The 15,627-nt window shown below is 55.6% G+C and overlaps 1 protein-coding gene across 3 annotated transcripts; it reads right to left on the bottom strand.

Moving 5' to 3' along the window:
- Positions 1-1,897: 1,897 nt before the first annotated feature.
- On the bottom strand, positions 1,898-14,421 carry FNDC4 (fibronectin type III domain containing 4). 3 transcript variants are annotated; one of them, XM_075048773.1, is made up of 6 exons: positions 14,221-14,421; positions 8,808-8,923; positions 8,078-8,282; positions 7,058-7,147; positions 5,650-5,783; positions 1,898-3,611 (listed from the first exon to the last, which is right to left on the bottom strand). In XM_075048773.1, exons 1-6 carry the CDS (start codon positions 14,291-14,293, stop codon positions 3,576-3,578), a joined length of 654 nt encoding a protein of 217 aa, XP_074904874.1. In that variant the 5' UTR covers positions 14,294-14,421; the 3' UTR covers positions 1,898-3,575. The 3 variants fall into 3 exon arrangements, with proteins under 3 accessions (XP_074904874.1, XP_074904875.1, XP_074904876.1); XM_075048774.1 differs by having other exon boundaries at positions 1,898-3,608; XM_075048775.1 differs by having other exon boundaries at positions 8,808-8,919.
- Between the last annotated feature and the right edge of the window lie 1,206 nt (positions 14,422-15,627).

Raw genomic sequence — 15,627 nt, 5'->3', positions numbered from 1 at the left:
CCAACAGCTGTGCACTTTCTCACTTGTGCTTTTGCACATTGAGTCGTGGCCTCATGCCTTTTTTCCCACAGCTGAGGGCACAGGGCAAGCTGTAGATGTTACTGGTGGTGTTTGTTAGGGAGAGCAGGTCATTGTCAGAGCCTCAGCTTCCAGCACTGAGGGATGGCTGACCTGTTGGTGCTGTGGGTTTAACAGCTCTTGATGTCCTGAGCCAGTATGCTCGGTATCCATGCTCTCCTGCAGCCGAGTACTGTAGGTAGTACTGAGGGGTGGACAATGCTACAGCTAATGCTGGCACATGCTGATTGCTTCACTCACCCTTTGCTCTTGTCCTGTGAATAACTGTTTGCCATCTGCCACTGGGGAGGGCAGTGGGCTCTATCCTGCTGCCTGGTAACTGTCAGATCTCCAGACAAGTGCTCCAAGCAGCTTAACAGTCTCTCTCCCCGGGACTCATGGTTGCTGCAGTGTGCTCTTTGCCAAGTATGCTGAACAGTGCAGCCCTGTATGGTTTCTTGCAGGACTTCATGGGTGCCAGTTCTGCTGTTATTCCTGGCTTTAACCAGCGGTTGCTGCAGTGAGTGAACTGTTTCCCTGCCCTCCCCCACCCCATCTCAGCCTTATGTGTGTGAGCCTTTGCCAAGTGTGTTCTATTTTAGCAATATACAAGCTAGCAATGGGTTCACCATCACCCACACGTGCCAATACTGTCCAACATCTCTTAAATTGGTGTGCTAGAATTGCTCTACATGAACTACACATCCCTTCTTTTGTACCACTGTGGTGTTGGTGCTGCAGGGCAGGTGGGGGTATGTATCTGTATGCATGTGCATATCGTGCTCTGCCCTGGCACTGTGTTGGGCATTTGCACTGTCCTGCGCTGGTGCTGCCAACCTCATTTGCAGGGTGTGCACTTGTACATGCGTCAGAAAATACCTTTGTCCAACACTGCCGCTGCCTTTTCTGTGCAGCCCTCATCTCTGCAGTTCCCTGCCTTCCTGCACTGCCATGGTCTGAGAAAGGAATGGTAGCTGGGGTTTGGGCTTTTTTTTTGGGGGGGGGTGGTGGTGGTGTGTGGTGGTGGTGTCTTTTTTGCATCAACACCACACCCTGATTTTACATTGAGTGTGACCGACTTTTGTGCTCCTTTTTTATTTGGCCACAACCACTGCATTTTTACATACTTTTTTTTTTTGGTGCCTCCCCCAGCTCCTCAAATCTGCTGCACAGTCATGCTCCTTTGTTTCTTTGTGTCTGTCTCTGGTCTGGTTAAAGAACTCATGACAGTAGGCATGTGTCTGCTCTGAGCCTCCAGCACCTCTGAACATTTTACAGGGCACCAGAACTTTTAAAAAACTCTCGTATTTCCCTGACAGCCCTATTTTTTTTTTAATGTACCTCCCTAAAAAACAAGTTAGCTGGCAAAACAAAAGTGGTTGGTTTCTCTGGAGCTATAGCCATGCTCCCTGCAGCCCAAGTTACAGCACAGCAGCACTTGCACCCCACCACCATGGTGCTCAGGTACCTCCCTCTCCTCACCTGACCAGGGAGCAGTACAGCCCCCTGCAGCCAGCAGCCCGCTGGGATCTGGCTTCATCCTCCTTCATGGTGCTGCTGCCAGGGTGTCTGCTCTCTGCAGCCCGTTTCATTTGTGCAGAGAAAGCAGCTGTGATGCTATCCTCAGTGCGACAGTGTAACTGCAACTTGTCCAGCAGCATGACATAGCCCAGCATGCAGCACTGGCAGTCCCTCAAAGGCCAGAGAGGTGTGCAAGATGACCTTAGAGGACCTGCAGCTCTTGCACAGCGTGCAAGAACAGGTGTCCTTCTAAAGGCTACACACACATGTTCAAGAAGTGTTGGTACATATACACACGCACACACACAGACACAGACCTGCAACTCTGCAGGACAATGCTGCCTTTGAGCCAGGATGCTTTTATTGAAAAGACCCTGCCACAGGGAGTCGCTTATCCCGTCCTTCCCCACCTAGTCCTGCAGCAGGAGCTGAGCAGCACCTGGAAGGAAGAGTCCTGAAAGTGCTTTACTGGGAGGTTTATTCCTGGAAGACGCTGGATCCTGTGATGCTTGAGTCCAGGGCTGCAGAGCCAGCACCCCAGCTCAGTGACAGGCCACAGAGCAGAGCACGGAGGGAAAGCAGCAGCCAGGGCACCAGCTGCTATCTCTGCAGCAGAGAGCCTCCTCACATCACCCTGATCCCTCCTACTACCGGCAAGAGAGCATGTCTGGGCCTGGCCTCAGCCTCAGGTGCAGGGCAGTGCAGATACCCAGTGACAGACTTCTGCCTGCAGCCTCTCAAGAGCAAACAAGCACAGTCCAGACATCTCCACTTCACCAGCCCCAGGGTGGTCGATGGTTCACGTTGTCTTCACACAAGCAGGCAGACTGAGCACATGACAGCAAGACAGTGGTCCACCACCTCTGGGCATTCAGGGCCAGCCCTTTCCAACAGGTCTGTCACATCAGCCAACCTGGTGCAGGCCACGGGACCAGCCAGGAGCGGGAACATCAGCAATGACCATACCTCCACAAGACAGAAGGAGCCAGGAACAGGATGTGACACTGTTGAAGCTAGGGTTGTCCCCAGAGCGGTGATGAACTCTGCAGCGCACATCCTGCTGAGCCCGCTGAGACCTTGCTGGGCCTCACCACACTATCTCCTCCAGGCAGCACAGGCACCGCACTGCTCACAGGGTGCTCAGCAGCTCCCCCACAAACAGCTTGAATGCGTCAGGACTCAGCTCTACTAGGGAAATGGCAAAGCCACAGCCATGCCCTGGCACTGCCTGCTCCCATAGCTCCGTGGGGCTCACACTGCCCCACAGAATGGCTCCTGCCAGCACTCCCTGTCCTGGCTGCATGCTCTGCAGGCTGGCTGGGCACTGTGGCAGCACTAGCTCGTTTGTGTCTTTGTCCCCTGCAGCAGGGAGAGGCCTTGAAGCCCCTGCATGGCAACAATGGGGTGCAGCGGAGCCCCGTTCTCCAGCAGGGATCCACTCTTCAGCTGTACTTGCCGGGCCCAGCCCCACAGGCAAACCCTCCTGCCACCTGGCTATGACTTCCCTGGCAGCACTGGGGCGAATGCCTGCACTGCCCCATCCCCAGTCTCGGGGCCAAAAGGGAGCAGCTCCTGCCCTCCACAGGCAGCCCTCCGTGCCCAGGCACCGCAGCTGAGAGCAAGGTCTGCTCCAGGCCAAGCCAGTGCACAGGGATGTTGCCTCCCCTCAAGCCAGCGCACCAGCCCCTCTGCTCCCCTAGGCTTGCTCCCCTGGGCTGGTGGTGCGGCCCCCCCACCCTTTCTCAGCTCCGTGCTCCACAGTGGCAGGGGAGCGGGGCCAGGCATGCGGGATGGGCAGGGCCGCGCACTGCATGCACGGCTGGGAGCCGGCTCCATGCACATCCCCGGACAGGCGCCCTCGGGAAAGCGTAAGTTCTGATACGCGGATCTTCGCATGCAGAGTTCCAGGCTGGGCGCCTGGTGCTGCCTCTTCTTCCAAGGCCTGCTTTGGCTCTGGCAGGATGCCCAGGACCCCAGATGCAGAGCTGGTGCTGCACTTACACCTCGATTATATTGACTGAGGGAGACTTCTTCTATGAGAGAAAAATCTGCTTTAAGGCCCTGCTTTGCTAAGCCCCTGGGATGCAGACCCCATGGCAGAGCCCCCAACCTCCCAGGCAGGCACTAAGACCAGCAAACCTCTGCTAAAGGGCTCCCAGGGGCAGCTGAGCCCTCTACCCTGAGCTGAGGTGTGGGTGAGCTGCAGCAGAGACCTGGCTTCAGCATCTCCCTCAGGAGACCAAGGAAGCTAACCCTGAAACCTCAGCCTTTTGCACTGACATGCTCTCCTGGCAGAAAGGTTCAGGTAGCTCAGCTGCATTGCCTGGTGCCTCCCTCCAGGTCAGTCCCTTCAACAGCACACTTGCCTCCCCAGGAAGCCTTTCTGCCCACTGTGGTGCCCCAGTACTCCTGGGTGAACCAGCCCCCCTGCCCCACATTCTTCAGCCTCCAGGGCTTGCAGGTATCTGGTGGCTTCTGTCTGGTCCCTAGTGGTAGCCACGCTGCACCTGATGTCCTTGGACAGGAGGTAGGTGCAGGGTCAGAGCAGAAAAGGTAAGTGAGGGGGTAGGAGGACATCTGCCATGGGGTAGAGAATCCACAAAGCATGGGATGACCAGCATGGAGGAACAGATAAGGCCTGCTGAGTGCCAAGCATATCTCACTGCCATACCCCTCATGACAGCTCTGGCATATGCCAAGGGAACTAAAGGCTGCAGGTGCGAGGTGGATTTTCTCAAAAACTGTTGCAAGCACTAGCAGGCACTTTCCCTTACATTAAAAGGAATATGCTCATTGAAGAGCACAGCGGATATGTGAATTCAAAGAAGGTGCTGGGAAGGGAAGGGGTCCTGGTTGCTGCACACGTGTTTCGTAGCTCAGCCCTTGCACGCTGAAGCAGGGTGCAGGAGGCGAGTGTCCCCAAGACCACGCTTTATAACAGGGTCCAGATCAAGAGCTGCACTGTTTGCTGCTTTACAGCAGCTTGGCCCTGAAGCCAGTAGGCAAAGTGAATGCAGAGCTTTTTCTATACCTTGTTCCCAGCTTTGTAATTAATGACTGCAAGAATAAACTTGCAGTGTTGTCACCTGCAAGGATGCTAAGAGTATGGCGAATGCAAAAAGACAAACTGAGGTGCATCAGCCCCGTAGAGGTGAACTTCGCAAGCAGCAGCAGGAACAGGCCTTTGCACTTGCCTTTTCAGCCCTATATGAGCAGGGTCAGTTTGGAGCAGGGATCTAAGAGGAGGGATCTTTTTTGGCAAGGAGTAGTCAGGAAGCGGGAAAATCTGGAGGATGAGAACTGGGGCCTTGAAGTCCAAACAGGAAGTTTCTGCTTCCAACATCCACTGGAAACCAAGATGTGTAAGCAGAGGGGCAGTTAGGCAACAGTGAGCAGAGTTCCCACTGATAGAGGAGGCAGATGAGACACAAGGGAAAACCTAATGCAAGGTCCCATTAAAGCATTATATATAAAGGATTATAAATTACTGTCTTTGTCAAGTAACAAAGGGAGAAGTGTCAGGTGCTGAGAGAACAGCCAGATGAAAGTACTGCTCCCTCCCCATCCATAGCCTGGCACAGTACCTCCATGAGAGTTGGGAAGGGGCTCTGGGGTGCTTCCCATGAACAACTTGTGTGTTGATGGCCTGGAGCAGGCTCCAGTGAAGGCAGAAAGTGAGCAGCAATAGACCAGTGCAGGAACCATAAGAACAGCTGCCCAGCTTGTCTGCCTCCTGCCTGAACCTGTCTATGGGATGCTGAAGAGGTGCAGCCTTGGAGGGGCATGGTGAAGGGTCTGTTACAGTGAGAGGACACATACCACCCTGCTGTGTGGGAGCCATCCCAGCTGATATATCCTGCCACCTCTTCCAGTGTTTCTCCTGCAATCACCCATGGGGCACACACACTACCCCAGAGAGACCAGGGCTCACTGCACCGTAAAAACCCTCAGTTTTTAGGGTGAGAGCATGAGCTGGGGTGTTTCCGTTTCTGGAGAGAGCCAGAACCCATCCAGGCAGCAAACCACAGCAGACGTCATATGCCATCCCTCCTGCCAGCCCTCCCCACTCACCTTGCTCCGCAGCAGCCCTCCGCTCGGTCGTTCTGGTGTGCTATGCTCCGAGGATGGCTTTGTCTTTTCCTTGTTGTTGTTGGAGTCGTTGTCCTTGATGATGTCATACTGTCTGCAGAAGAGGGCGATCACGGCTGCCGAAAGACGGGGGATGAAGGACTCCCTCACACTGGCTGCCCCTTGCCTCCCCTCCCCACAGCATCCCAGCTGGAGAGCAGTGCTGGTCACCCACACCCTCCACCTGTGTCAGCCTGGACCACCCCAGGCACCTCTGCATGTGTGGTCAGGCCAGTTTCCATGGGCAGACGAGACACGGATGCAGCTAAAGCCAGCAGGGCACACATGAGGTGCTTGGTGCCTATGGCTCAGGGCTGTGAAGCCAAAGGCAGATGTTGAGACACTTGGAGAGGGGCAGCACTCGAGGCCAGTGAGCAGCTGAGTGCCTCCAGCAAGGCACTAAAGTTGTTCGTCCAGTGCTTGCGACCCTCATAAAAGCCAGCCCTTGGCTTTGTCCTGTCTTGCAAACTGACTGTGGGGTCAGTCACTCTGTCATGGTTTTAAAGCACCCATCTCACGCAGCACACGCCCCACACCTTGGGACACTGGACTCTGGAGCAATGCTTTGAACTGTAATCATTAGATGTCTTGGACCCATTCAAACCACAGTGCATTATCACAGCCACCCACAGACTGGACCTGATTTCTCCCTCTTGGCACTCTGACACACCAACCTGCACGAGGTGTAAGCTATCAGCAGGCATCTTGTATTTTCTTCCAGTGCACTAGAAAAGTGTTCAGGGCTAAGACAAGGAGAGATTCCTGCAAGATGCCACTAGAAAATCCACATTTATTGGGAAGGGAGTAGGGGACAAATGACTTCCCATTCACAGCAGCTGCATGTGACCAGTCAGGAGCTGACTTACCGCTCAGGCTTCCTTGCTCCCAGGGCTATGTGCTGTTTGCTAAAGCACTGGCTTTAATCAGCTGCTGTAGATGAGCAAATCACCCATCTTACAGTTTTAGCAGATTGAGGCACAGCCACTACCAGCCAGTGCAGCAATGTTACCAGATGTCAGACAAGCTAGCTAAGGCCCAAGTTACATGTTAGTTGATGTCAGCTGCGATGCTCCCACCCTGTATTCCTTGGGTCCCACATTGTCTCCTGCTCTTCCAGCACAGCAGTCAGGCTACCCAGCCCACATGCTCCAGGCCATCACTGCTAAGCAGTGGCTGTGGTTGCTCCTTTTACCGCACTGGCTTGAGCTCCTACAGAGACTCAATGAACTTACTGGAAAGAATGCCAGACCCATACCAATATGCCTCTGCACTCTCTTTAGCCCCATCGTCTTTGTGGGCCCTGGATTGCATCTCTGCCCCAGTCTGCCAGAATGTTGCTTGTGGCACTCACCTGCCCACATGAGCAGCACAGCCACAATGATGATAATCTCGCCTGTCTGCAGCTGCCTGTCTTTGTCCAGCCCTTCCATGGTGATGTCACCTGCAGAGAAGAGAACCCAGGCAGGGCTGGCAGCAGATACCCTCCTACCAGAACCTACTTCAGGACCAGCAACGCTCAAAGATCTGAGAAGGAGCTCCAGAGGAGAGAGGCCCACCTCCCCCAAACAAGGACAGGTTTGGGATGACATCTTGGCTGGGGAGAGGACATGCAGCCTGTGGCTTTCCTGTGTCAGATAAACCATCCTTGCTTCCAAAGGCAGTCAGGGGTTCTAACAGCTTGTTTGGGTTCAAGTAGGGACTGCACAATGCATGGGAGTAATCCCTGAGCTTACTCCCTATGTAGGGACCAGGGCAGGTTAGGAAAGTCCTGAGTTGAACACAAAAGTTCTGAGGAAAGTAAGCCATCTGCTTGCCCTGTTATACTCTTCTCAAGTCCCCCTCTTATGGCTAGCTCTGGAGACAGACTCCTGTGCCCAGTGGACCCCCTCTGGGCATCACCTCTCTTGGATTCCTGGATCATGTCTCATGGACCAGCATGTAGGCAACCCCAAAGAAAGAAGGCACAACATGGATCTGAGTAGGAGAGGAGACTGTGGGGCTCCATCATTTGTCCTTTGGTACCTTGCAGGCTGGGACATCTGAGAGCCCATTCAATATTTGCTTCCTATGGGCAGCAGCTGAGCAGACCACAGCAGTTGTCCTGGCCACAGCCTGCTTAGCTGAATAGGGTGCCAAGACCTGGTACAGGAGGGCTGTAAACCAGGATGTGGGGACATGATCATGGCCATAGTGGACACAACAGCAGGCTGTACAACCCCGCTACCCATTATGACCCCATGTGTCCCAAGCAGCCTGCTGCTCAGGGCAGCACCTTCCTCGCTGGCTGCTGGATTCCTGCCCGTGTGCTGTGGAGACCTCCAGGTATGGCCCCACCAGCAGCACCTGGGCGAGCTGGAAGGAGCTGCCTCACCTTGGTTGGAGCTGTTGGAAGGGAGGCGGTCAGTCTCCTTCAGGGTCCGGAAGTGGACACGCTTACTGGCCTGGCTTTCTCCATATAGGCCGATGCTCTGCACCTGGATGATGTAATCAGCATCCTCCGCCAAGTCCCACAGCACGCAGGCCCGGTTGGTGGTGTTTACCTCCCGGATGAAGCGCTGCATCTGTCCATCTTGCCGCTGCCAGAGTGAAGAGCTGTCATCCCCAGGAGGCTGCTCCCAGCTGCACCAGGCACAGGCCCCTGCCTGCAGGGCTGTGCTGGGCACACTGCCCCTCACTCCTCCCTTCCCGGGCAATCATCCACCCCTGGGGGGGGCCAGGCTGGCCAGCACTTTGCTATGCAGCATCCCTAGGTGGCCTGAGAGCCAGGCGCCTCCCTGGAGAAGCCACCATCATCTGGGGCTGTGGAGGCGGAGCAAGGCAAGCAAAGAAGGGTCATGTCATGGCTGAAGCACCATCCTTATCCAGAGAAATCACAGGCAAGCCACTGGAGGGACAGCTACCCCCAGTGCAGCCCACAGTCTGCTACTTCCCATCAGGATGGATGGCTCAGACAGGGTGCCCTGGCAAGGGCTGCTCAACAGCAGAGGTGTCCTCAGGCAGGTGCCAGAGGAGCTCCACACTGCGGCAAAAGGGCTGACACAGGAGCATGCTGGTAATCAGTGAGAGGGGTCCCCAGCCCCCTGGGGACAGAGCCTGGATACCTGCTGTAAGATGGCATAGCCGATGACCACGTCTCCTTCTGGGACGTCCCAGGAGACTGTGGCAGAGTTTGCCTTCAGCTGCGTCACAGTCACGTTGACAGGGGATGGTGGCCTGTCTGGGTGAGCCAGGAATGGACCGAGGCAAAGCACAGGAAAGAGGCAAAAGAAGATGTCTCAGAACAGGCACTCACCCCTGCACACCACCATGGGGGGCCTCTCCAACATCTGCCCATGGCAGCACATTGGCCAGGGCTACAGGGAGCAGCTTCTCAGGTGAATCTGTCCCCAGGAGAGGAGTGGCACAACATGCACAAGGCTGAGGCCCTGCCAGCAGCAACACAGGCACGGCATGGTGCTTCCTGGGCTAGTGGGCAGCTGCCTGCTGCGGGGGGGGCGGGGGGCAGGGGTAGGTATACAGGCACAGAGCTACTCCCTGCCTGTGCAGCTACCCCTCTGTGGCACCCACTGGCTTTAGCAGTCTTCGCTCGCTGGCCGGGACTCCTCCCTGCCTGGCTGTTGGTGAGAAATGTGCTCACTGCACACCTCACCCTCTGCAGTGTCCTACAGCAGGGAAGGAGGACAAGCTCATGAGGCATCTGACTGGCTCTTCTCTAAAGGGCTTGCTTGCAGCGGCAGACATAGCCCATTGCTCATAATACATGTTCCACATAAAAGGGATTAGCAATGCTGACCACGTGCCCAGGCTGCCAGACCCAGCTAAAGACATGAAGGGCCCCCAGTAGGCTCCTTCCGCCTCGCAGACATCGAAATGGGAAATGCACGAAGGCCCGTCTTGAGCAAAAAAGAATCAGAGTTTAAGAGACTGTCATGGCAATTTAACCAGTCCCTGCAGCTCAAAATCACATGAAAAGAAAAGTCTTTGCAGCCTGTCTCAGAGCACTGCAGAGACACTGCTATCAGAGAAGAGAATGACATTCACATCAGTTCTTCATGAGGGCAGCTGCTTGCAGATCAGAGGTACCTTCACTGCTGCTCAGATGTTCATCTGTTGGAAAGTTTAGTACATTCAGCTCTAGCACTAGCAGAAGCTGGGCTGCCTGGCATGACACACTCCTGCTCAGCCTGGGCACAGAGTAGGTTCTTGGCAGGGAAGTCCCATGTTTCTGTAGGGTCCAGAAAGTCCTAACAAATCCTACATTAATGCAATTCTTCAACCAAGACTGTGATGGTAGAATCAGGCTCCTCTAAGCTCTGGGGCTGCCCTGTGGATGTGCATATCACGAATGCCTGGCACACCACCCAGAACTGTGTAGGAAGCAGCCCAGACACAGTATTTATATATCAACTGTGACAGAAAAATGGGGCAGCTTGGAATAAACACACTATGCAACTCAATCTGGCCAACTCATCTGCCTGGCATTACTCCCCGCTCTAGAGTGGGGAGGAAAACCCAATGCAGAAGGCAGAGCTGACTTCCCCAGCAATGCAATGCCATCAGCTGCAAAGCTGGCAGCAACACTCAGCTGTTGCTATCATTTAGAAAGCTGGCCTGATTGACCCATGGTCTGCACCATCACTATTTTGAAATTTCACAGCACTAAAAGTGTGGCAGGATCCTATACAGGTACGCAGACCTGCATACAAAGCCAAATTTTGTCTGGAAATTAGACACAGGAGTGCATGAAGAAAGACACTGAGGCTGCTGTTTGTGTGTCCTCTCTCCCTGTAAACAAGACTGTGTCCTTCTACAAGCTGCTTGTGTAGCACAAGTTCAATGCTGTGATTTATATAGATAGAAAAAGAGCCCCAGAGCACACCTGAGAGCAAGAAAAAAAGACAGCCATAACACCACCACCAACCACTGTTAGAGTGACAAGGAAAGGTAATTTCTGCAGGTCAGCTATTTAAATGCATTCGTTCACATTTGAATATACCCAGCTCCAGATCAAACCAGGAAAAGGCTGTGATTCCCACTCTGAGAAATGCAGGGTTGTGGTCTGCCACAGGCAATTAAGACAGACAGAAGGGTCACCCACAGAGACCAGAAAACACATTTTCAGAGAGACACTGGGGCTGAGTGAGTCCCCAACACAAGCCTGCCACATCACCAGGAGATAGTGTCATTGGAGACAACACGAACAAGGACATCACAGGATGCTGCGCCTTCTCTTTCAGAACAGGAGGCTGGAAGACTGGAAAGGATTCAAAGATACAATCAAACATCCTTTATCCCATGAAGAGTGTGTTTCCTTAGAGTTTCACCAGTGGGAAACTGGTTCATCACTCTAACCTGTGAGAGGGATGCTCTGAGCCATGTCCTTATCTGCACACCCTTGTCTCCCACAGGCCAACAGCAAAACAGGCTATTCTGAATAAAGGTGCAGTCCCCAGACCTGGCCACTGACTTGGGCATGTGTATTCTGTGAACACAGGAGCTGAGCTCCCCACAGATGTCTGGTTTTCGGCTCCAGGCTCAGCCAGTGTGCAAGTTAGTTGCACAACTAACAGCTGAGCTGTAGACGGCACCCTGTCAGCTAGCAAATAACTACTCCCTTGCACTGTTCCAGGCAGAAGCATTTCGAAGTGGGGGGTGGGAGACTGCAATGTTTCTGCTAGCCTTCAGGTGTAAGAAGAATAGTTGTCCAAGGCTACCACGATGTAGCCTTGTAGCAATGTAACGAGGTCAGGAACAGTCCAGGGATCTAGTGTTGGAGACTGGTCCCAGGAACTGTTTTGGTCTGAACCAGCCAGCATGGGCCCAAACCACTCTTGGGCATGGCTCAAGAGTTAGCACTGATGTGTTCCCCTCTTTGGAACTCATGAACTTAGTGCTATGGATGTGACCAGAGCCTGCCAGCTGGCCTCAGGACAAGAACAGGACCTTGTGCTTCACAGGATACATATACAGTAATAAATTAGGTAGCTTTTTACATCTAACAAAATGTGATGAGGTCTGAACATGCCCAAAGGGGGCAGCTGGACTACCCAACTTTTAAGGGTGTGTGAGGAAATTAAAGGCAGGGTCTGACATCCCTGCGACACAAAAGTCTGTGGATGGAGCTTGTAGCAGGCTCCCTGCTCTGCACAAGATTTTTCTAGACTTCTGCGGGGAACCCAGCCCAAGCTTTTGGGCTGGGGATGCTGAGACACGGCCCTGGGGCTGAGTCACTCTATGATTTGAGAACAAGGGCACTGCACTGATCCACAAGCCATGCTGCTGGGTCTGCATGGGCCTGACAGTATTGCTTGAACTGTACTTAGCCAGAGCTCGCAAAGGCCCTGTGTAGGGACCTTCACTTACTGGCAGCAGAAGGGCATCCCAGGGGGGATACCACCCTGGTATCATACTGCAAAGACAGTACACAAAGCCAACGTGATCTGCCATTACACCCAGGGCCAATCCCCAAATGTCCGAAATGGAGAGAGGGGAGGGTGAGAGGACCTGGGGGCATGGCGGAGCCACAGTGCACATGGCTAGTCAGTGCTTCAGACCTCATGCATTGTAAACATACTTTGTACAGGCTCCAGGCAAGCAGACCTGAAGCTGTGTGACAGTGAGAAGGTGTCCAGGCTACAGTTCTTCACTGGAAAAATTAGTGTCCCTTGGTCAGTCTGCAGTTCAGCAAACTGCAGAAAAGACACCTCTGAGCACACGGGATTTGCACACCTAGCAGGAAGAGAAAGGACAGGAAGTTTCAGAAGTTGAAACTAGAGAAGTTCACCCTAGAAACACAGGGTAATGTTTAATCCCAAGGATATGCAAGATGAGACCTCACTGAAAGGTGCTATGACAAGACCTCCAAAGGACAGCTCACACCATAGAAAGCTTTGCATATGATCCCCACATTAAGCCTAACATTCTCCAGCCTGCTCTGCAGCTGAGGTCAGAGCAGTTTCATGCCAGAGCTGTTGCCATAAAGATCTGTGAGTGCAAGGGCTCCAAAAAATGTACTCTCTGAAGCCAACTATTAAAAACATTCCTGTAAAGCCAAGATGCTCCAACACCCTGCTGGGCTCTCTGGGAAAAGCATGCCACAGTTAAGTCCTGCCCAATGCATCAATCGCTAATGGTTCTGCATCATTTATAAGTTATCCAGCTTCACTTTTGATTAAAGCCATATTAAGAAATGGGCACCACCACAGAAAGAGCAATCACTTACTTAAGGCCTGGCGCACACTTTTGTCCTGTCACTACAGCAGTGCGTTCCTTTCAGGCCTGCTGAAGAGGTCGGAAGAGTTGGTCCTGTGTGCTGGAGCCAGCAGCACTGCAGCCTGAGGTTGAGCGGCAGGGACGGCTGACCTGTAAGCAGCTGAGCACTGGACTAGATCTGCCATGCAACCTGGCTTTGTAGGTTAGAGAAGGGGCCAGACAGATGCCCTTCAAGACTGATGTTGGCAGATGTGGCACTGCATAGGGATGGGGCACAGCCCCACTGGTGCCCTCCCCATCCTACTATGACTCTGGAGAGGGGACCTTACCTGCCCCTCAGCCTGTGCCCTTGGGACTGCTGCTCAAGGGCACCCAGATGTTTGCCCAACTTATCCCTGCAGTAGGGAGGTAAGCATCAGGCTGCACATCTAAAAATAAGTGGCCCCTTTTTAACAACCCTGACTGCATTTCTTCCTGAATCCGTCAGGCCCTGGAATACATATTTTGCAAGGAGACTGAAAACATGGCAGAACATATCAGAACATGTCTGATACTCACAATTCAATCTGATACATCAGTAACCTGACAAGGGGTTAATAGACAGCAGAAGGCTGCCACTGACACAGGGTCATTCAAAGGAGTCAAGGGAAGAAAGGACAGAGGTACCCTGCGTGCTGACAGACCTCGGTGTCTTGGCAAACACCAGCCCAGAGAGAGCAAGGCAGGCAGGAACGCCTGTCAGGCAGGAACCAGCTCACAGCCCAGCCTACAGCACTGGAGCATCCCTGCCCGGGGCCATTAACTCCCTCGGGACTCGCTGCTCACTGGTGAGGGGCAAGGACGGGAAACAAGGAGGCCCTGCTCCGCGGGGGCACAAGGAGACCCCGCGTTTCCCCACTGCCTCGCGCAGAAGCGGGAGGCTTCGGGAGCCAAAGCCGCAGGCGGCGACTCCAGGTGCCCCCGGGAGAGCCTGGTGCCCACGGAGGGCGGCACGGCCACACGATCGCACCCCGTCCCACGAAGGCACGGCTGGCTCGGAGGCCACGGCGCGGCCCCGGGGGGTTGCCAGGGGGCCGGAGGCGGCAGGGCTGGGCCCCAGGGGATCGCGGCCAAGGCCACGCCGGGGCCGGGGAAGAGCCGGCGGGAGGGTCCGGCGAGGGGCCCCAGCCCACAGCAGGGTCCGGCGCACGGCGTACCCGTGCCGGGGTCCGGCGAAGGGCGGCGGACGGCCCCGGACGGCGCCCGGCACGGTCCCTCGCCTCGCCTCGCCCCGTCCCGTCCCGTCGACCCGGCCGCACTTACTGGCTCGCACGAGGCAGAGGTCGCAGCTGAAGAGCACCAGGACGGGGTTGAGGAACGCCGAGAAGCGGGCCATGGCGGCGGGCCGGCGCAGGGGCGCCCCGGACTACGGCACCGGCCCGGGCGGCAGCCCTGGCACCGGCCCGGCTCCCTGCGCCGCGGGACGGAGCGGGGCCGAGCCCCGGCCGCAGCGCGGGGCTGGGGTGTAGGGCGGGGGGGGGGGGGCGGAACGGCCGCCCGCCCCTCCCCCGGCCCGCTCCGCTCCGCCCCGCCCCGCCCCGCGCCGCCCCTCCCAGCGGCGCCGCAGCGGCTCCGGCGCCGCCCCGAGCCCCCGAGCACCCCCCCCGCCCCAAATCACCGGCGCCGCCCCCGGCGACAGCCAGCGCTGCGCTCCAGCCCGTGCCCTGCCCCCGTAGGCACCAGCGCCGCCCCCTGTGCCGTTCCCCGGTGACCACCAGTGCCCTCCCGCGTGCTGTACCCCCGGTAAGCACCAGTGCCGGCTGTCTCCATGCAGTCTTCCCTCACGCAGTGGGTTCATGCGTCTTTCGTTACACAACGACCCTCCTCGCTTGCAGTGTCCTGGTGTGGCACTTCCCACGCGCCCACGCGCTCTTTCACAAGCCCGTGGCGCCTGCCCTGCGCGTCTGCACTGAGGCTGCACGTCCCATGGCAGCACAACGCTTTCTTGGTGTCTTGCAGGGGCTAGCTGCACACTCTGTCCTGCTGTGGTGGCGTTGGTGTGTGCAGAGTGGCCGGGCACTGTGCAAAAGGATGGTGTCAGTCTCCAGGACCCTGGAGGGCTTCTGTGCTGGGCAGACCTCAGGCTTGGCCAGCACTGGCTGTCTACCAGCTGTGCACACAGCAGGACACTTCACGGGAGTGTGCGGGGCCTTCCGGCACAGCCCCTGCCCATGCTGCTGCACACAGCTGTGACAGACTGAGAGGACCCTCAGCCACCTTCCTGTCCTGCAAAGGGTTCTCGTGCATCTCTGGGCTGTGCTGCAGAAGGCTCCTGGAAGGCATGTGGGAGAAACCTGTCTCATCCTTCTGGGATTTCATTGCTTCACCATGTGGACACTGCAACATTGAGCCATTTGGCACAGGCATAGGTGGTGCTGGCCAAAGCCTTGACCCACAGAGCTGTGGATGCAGAGTGGTCGCCTACCCCAGCCTGATCCTTTCAGTGCAGCTCGGATGGTCCTTGCTCGTGTGTGTTGTTGTCAATTAACAAGTTCATCCTTGCAAAATTCACCTGACCATGGCCACCACAGGGGCTTGTCTGGGCCTTCGGCAAGAGCTGGCCCCAGCAGAGCTCTGCTCGCTCCCCAAGGGTTGTGCCTGGGGGCAGGGTTCTTGCTGGGCATGCGTGGAAGAAAGCTGCAGTTGGAGATGCTCCTGCATTATGGCACC

This window comes from Buteo buteo, chromosome 17, assembly GCF_964188355.1.
Source record: "Buteo buteo chromosome 17, bButBut1.hap1.1, whole genome shotgun sequence".
Lineage (NCBI taxonomy): Eukaryota > Metazoa > Chordata > Aves > Accipitriformes > Accipitridae > Buteo > Buteo buteo.
This window is presented reverse-complemented; position numbering and strand designations above follow the sequence as displayed.

Excerpts from the sequence above, each read along its gene's own strand:
- FNDC4 (XM_075048773.1), bottom strand. The coding sequence starts at position 14,293 with ATGGCCCGCTTCTCGGCGTTCCTCAACCCCGTCCTGGTGCTCTTCAGC. Across the intron at positions 7,148-8,077 it reads TTCCAACAGCTCCAACCAAG|GTGACATCACCATGGAAGGG; the intron begins GTGAGGCAGCTC and ends TCTTCTCTGCAG. Across the intron at positions 3,612-5,649 it reads GAGGGCTGCTGCGGAGCAAG|AAGAAGTCTCCCTCAGTCAA; the intron begins GTGAGTGGGGAG and ends TTTCTCTCATAG.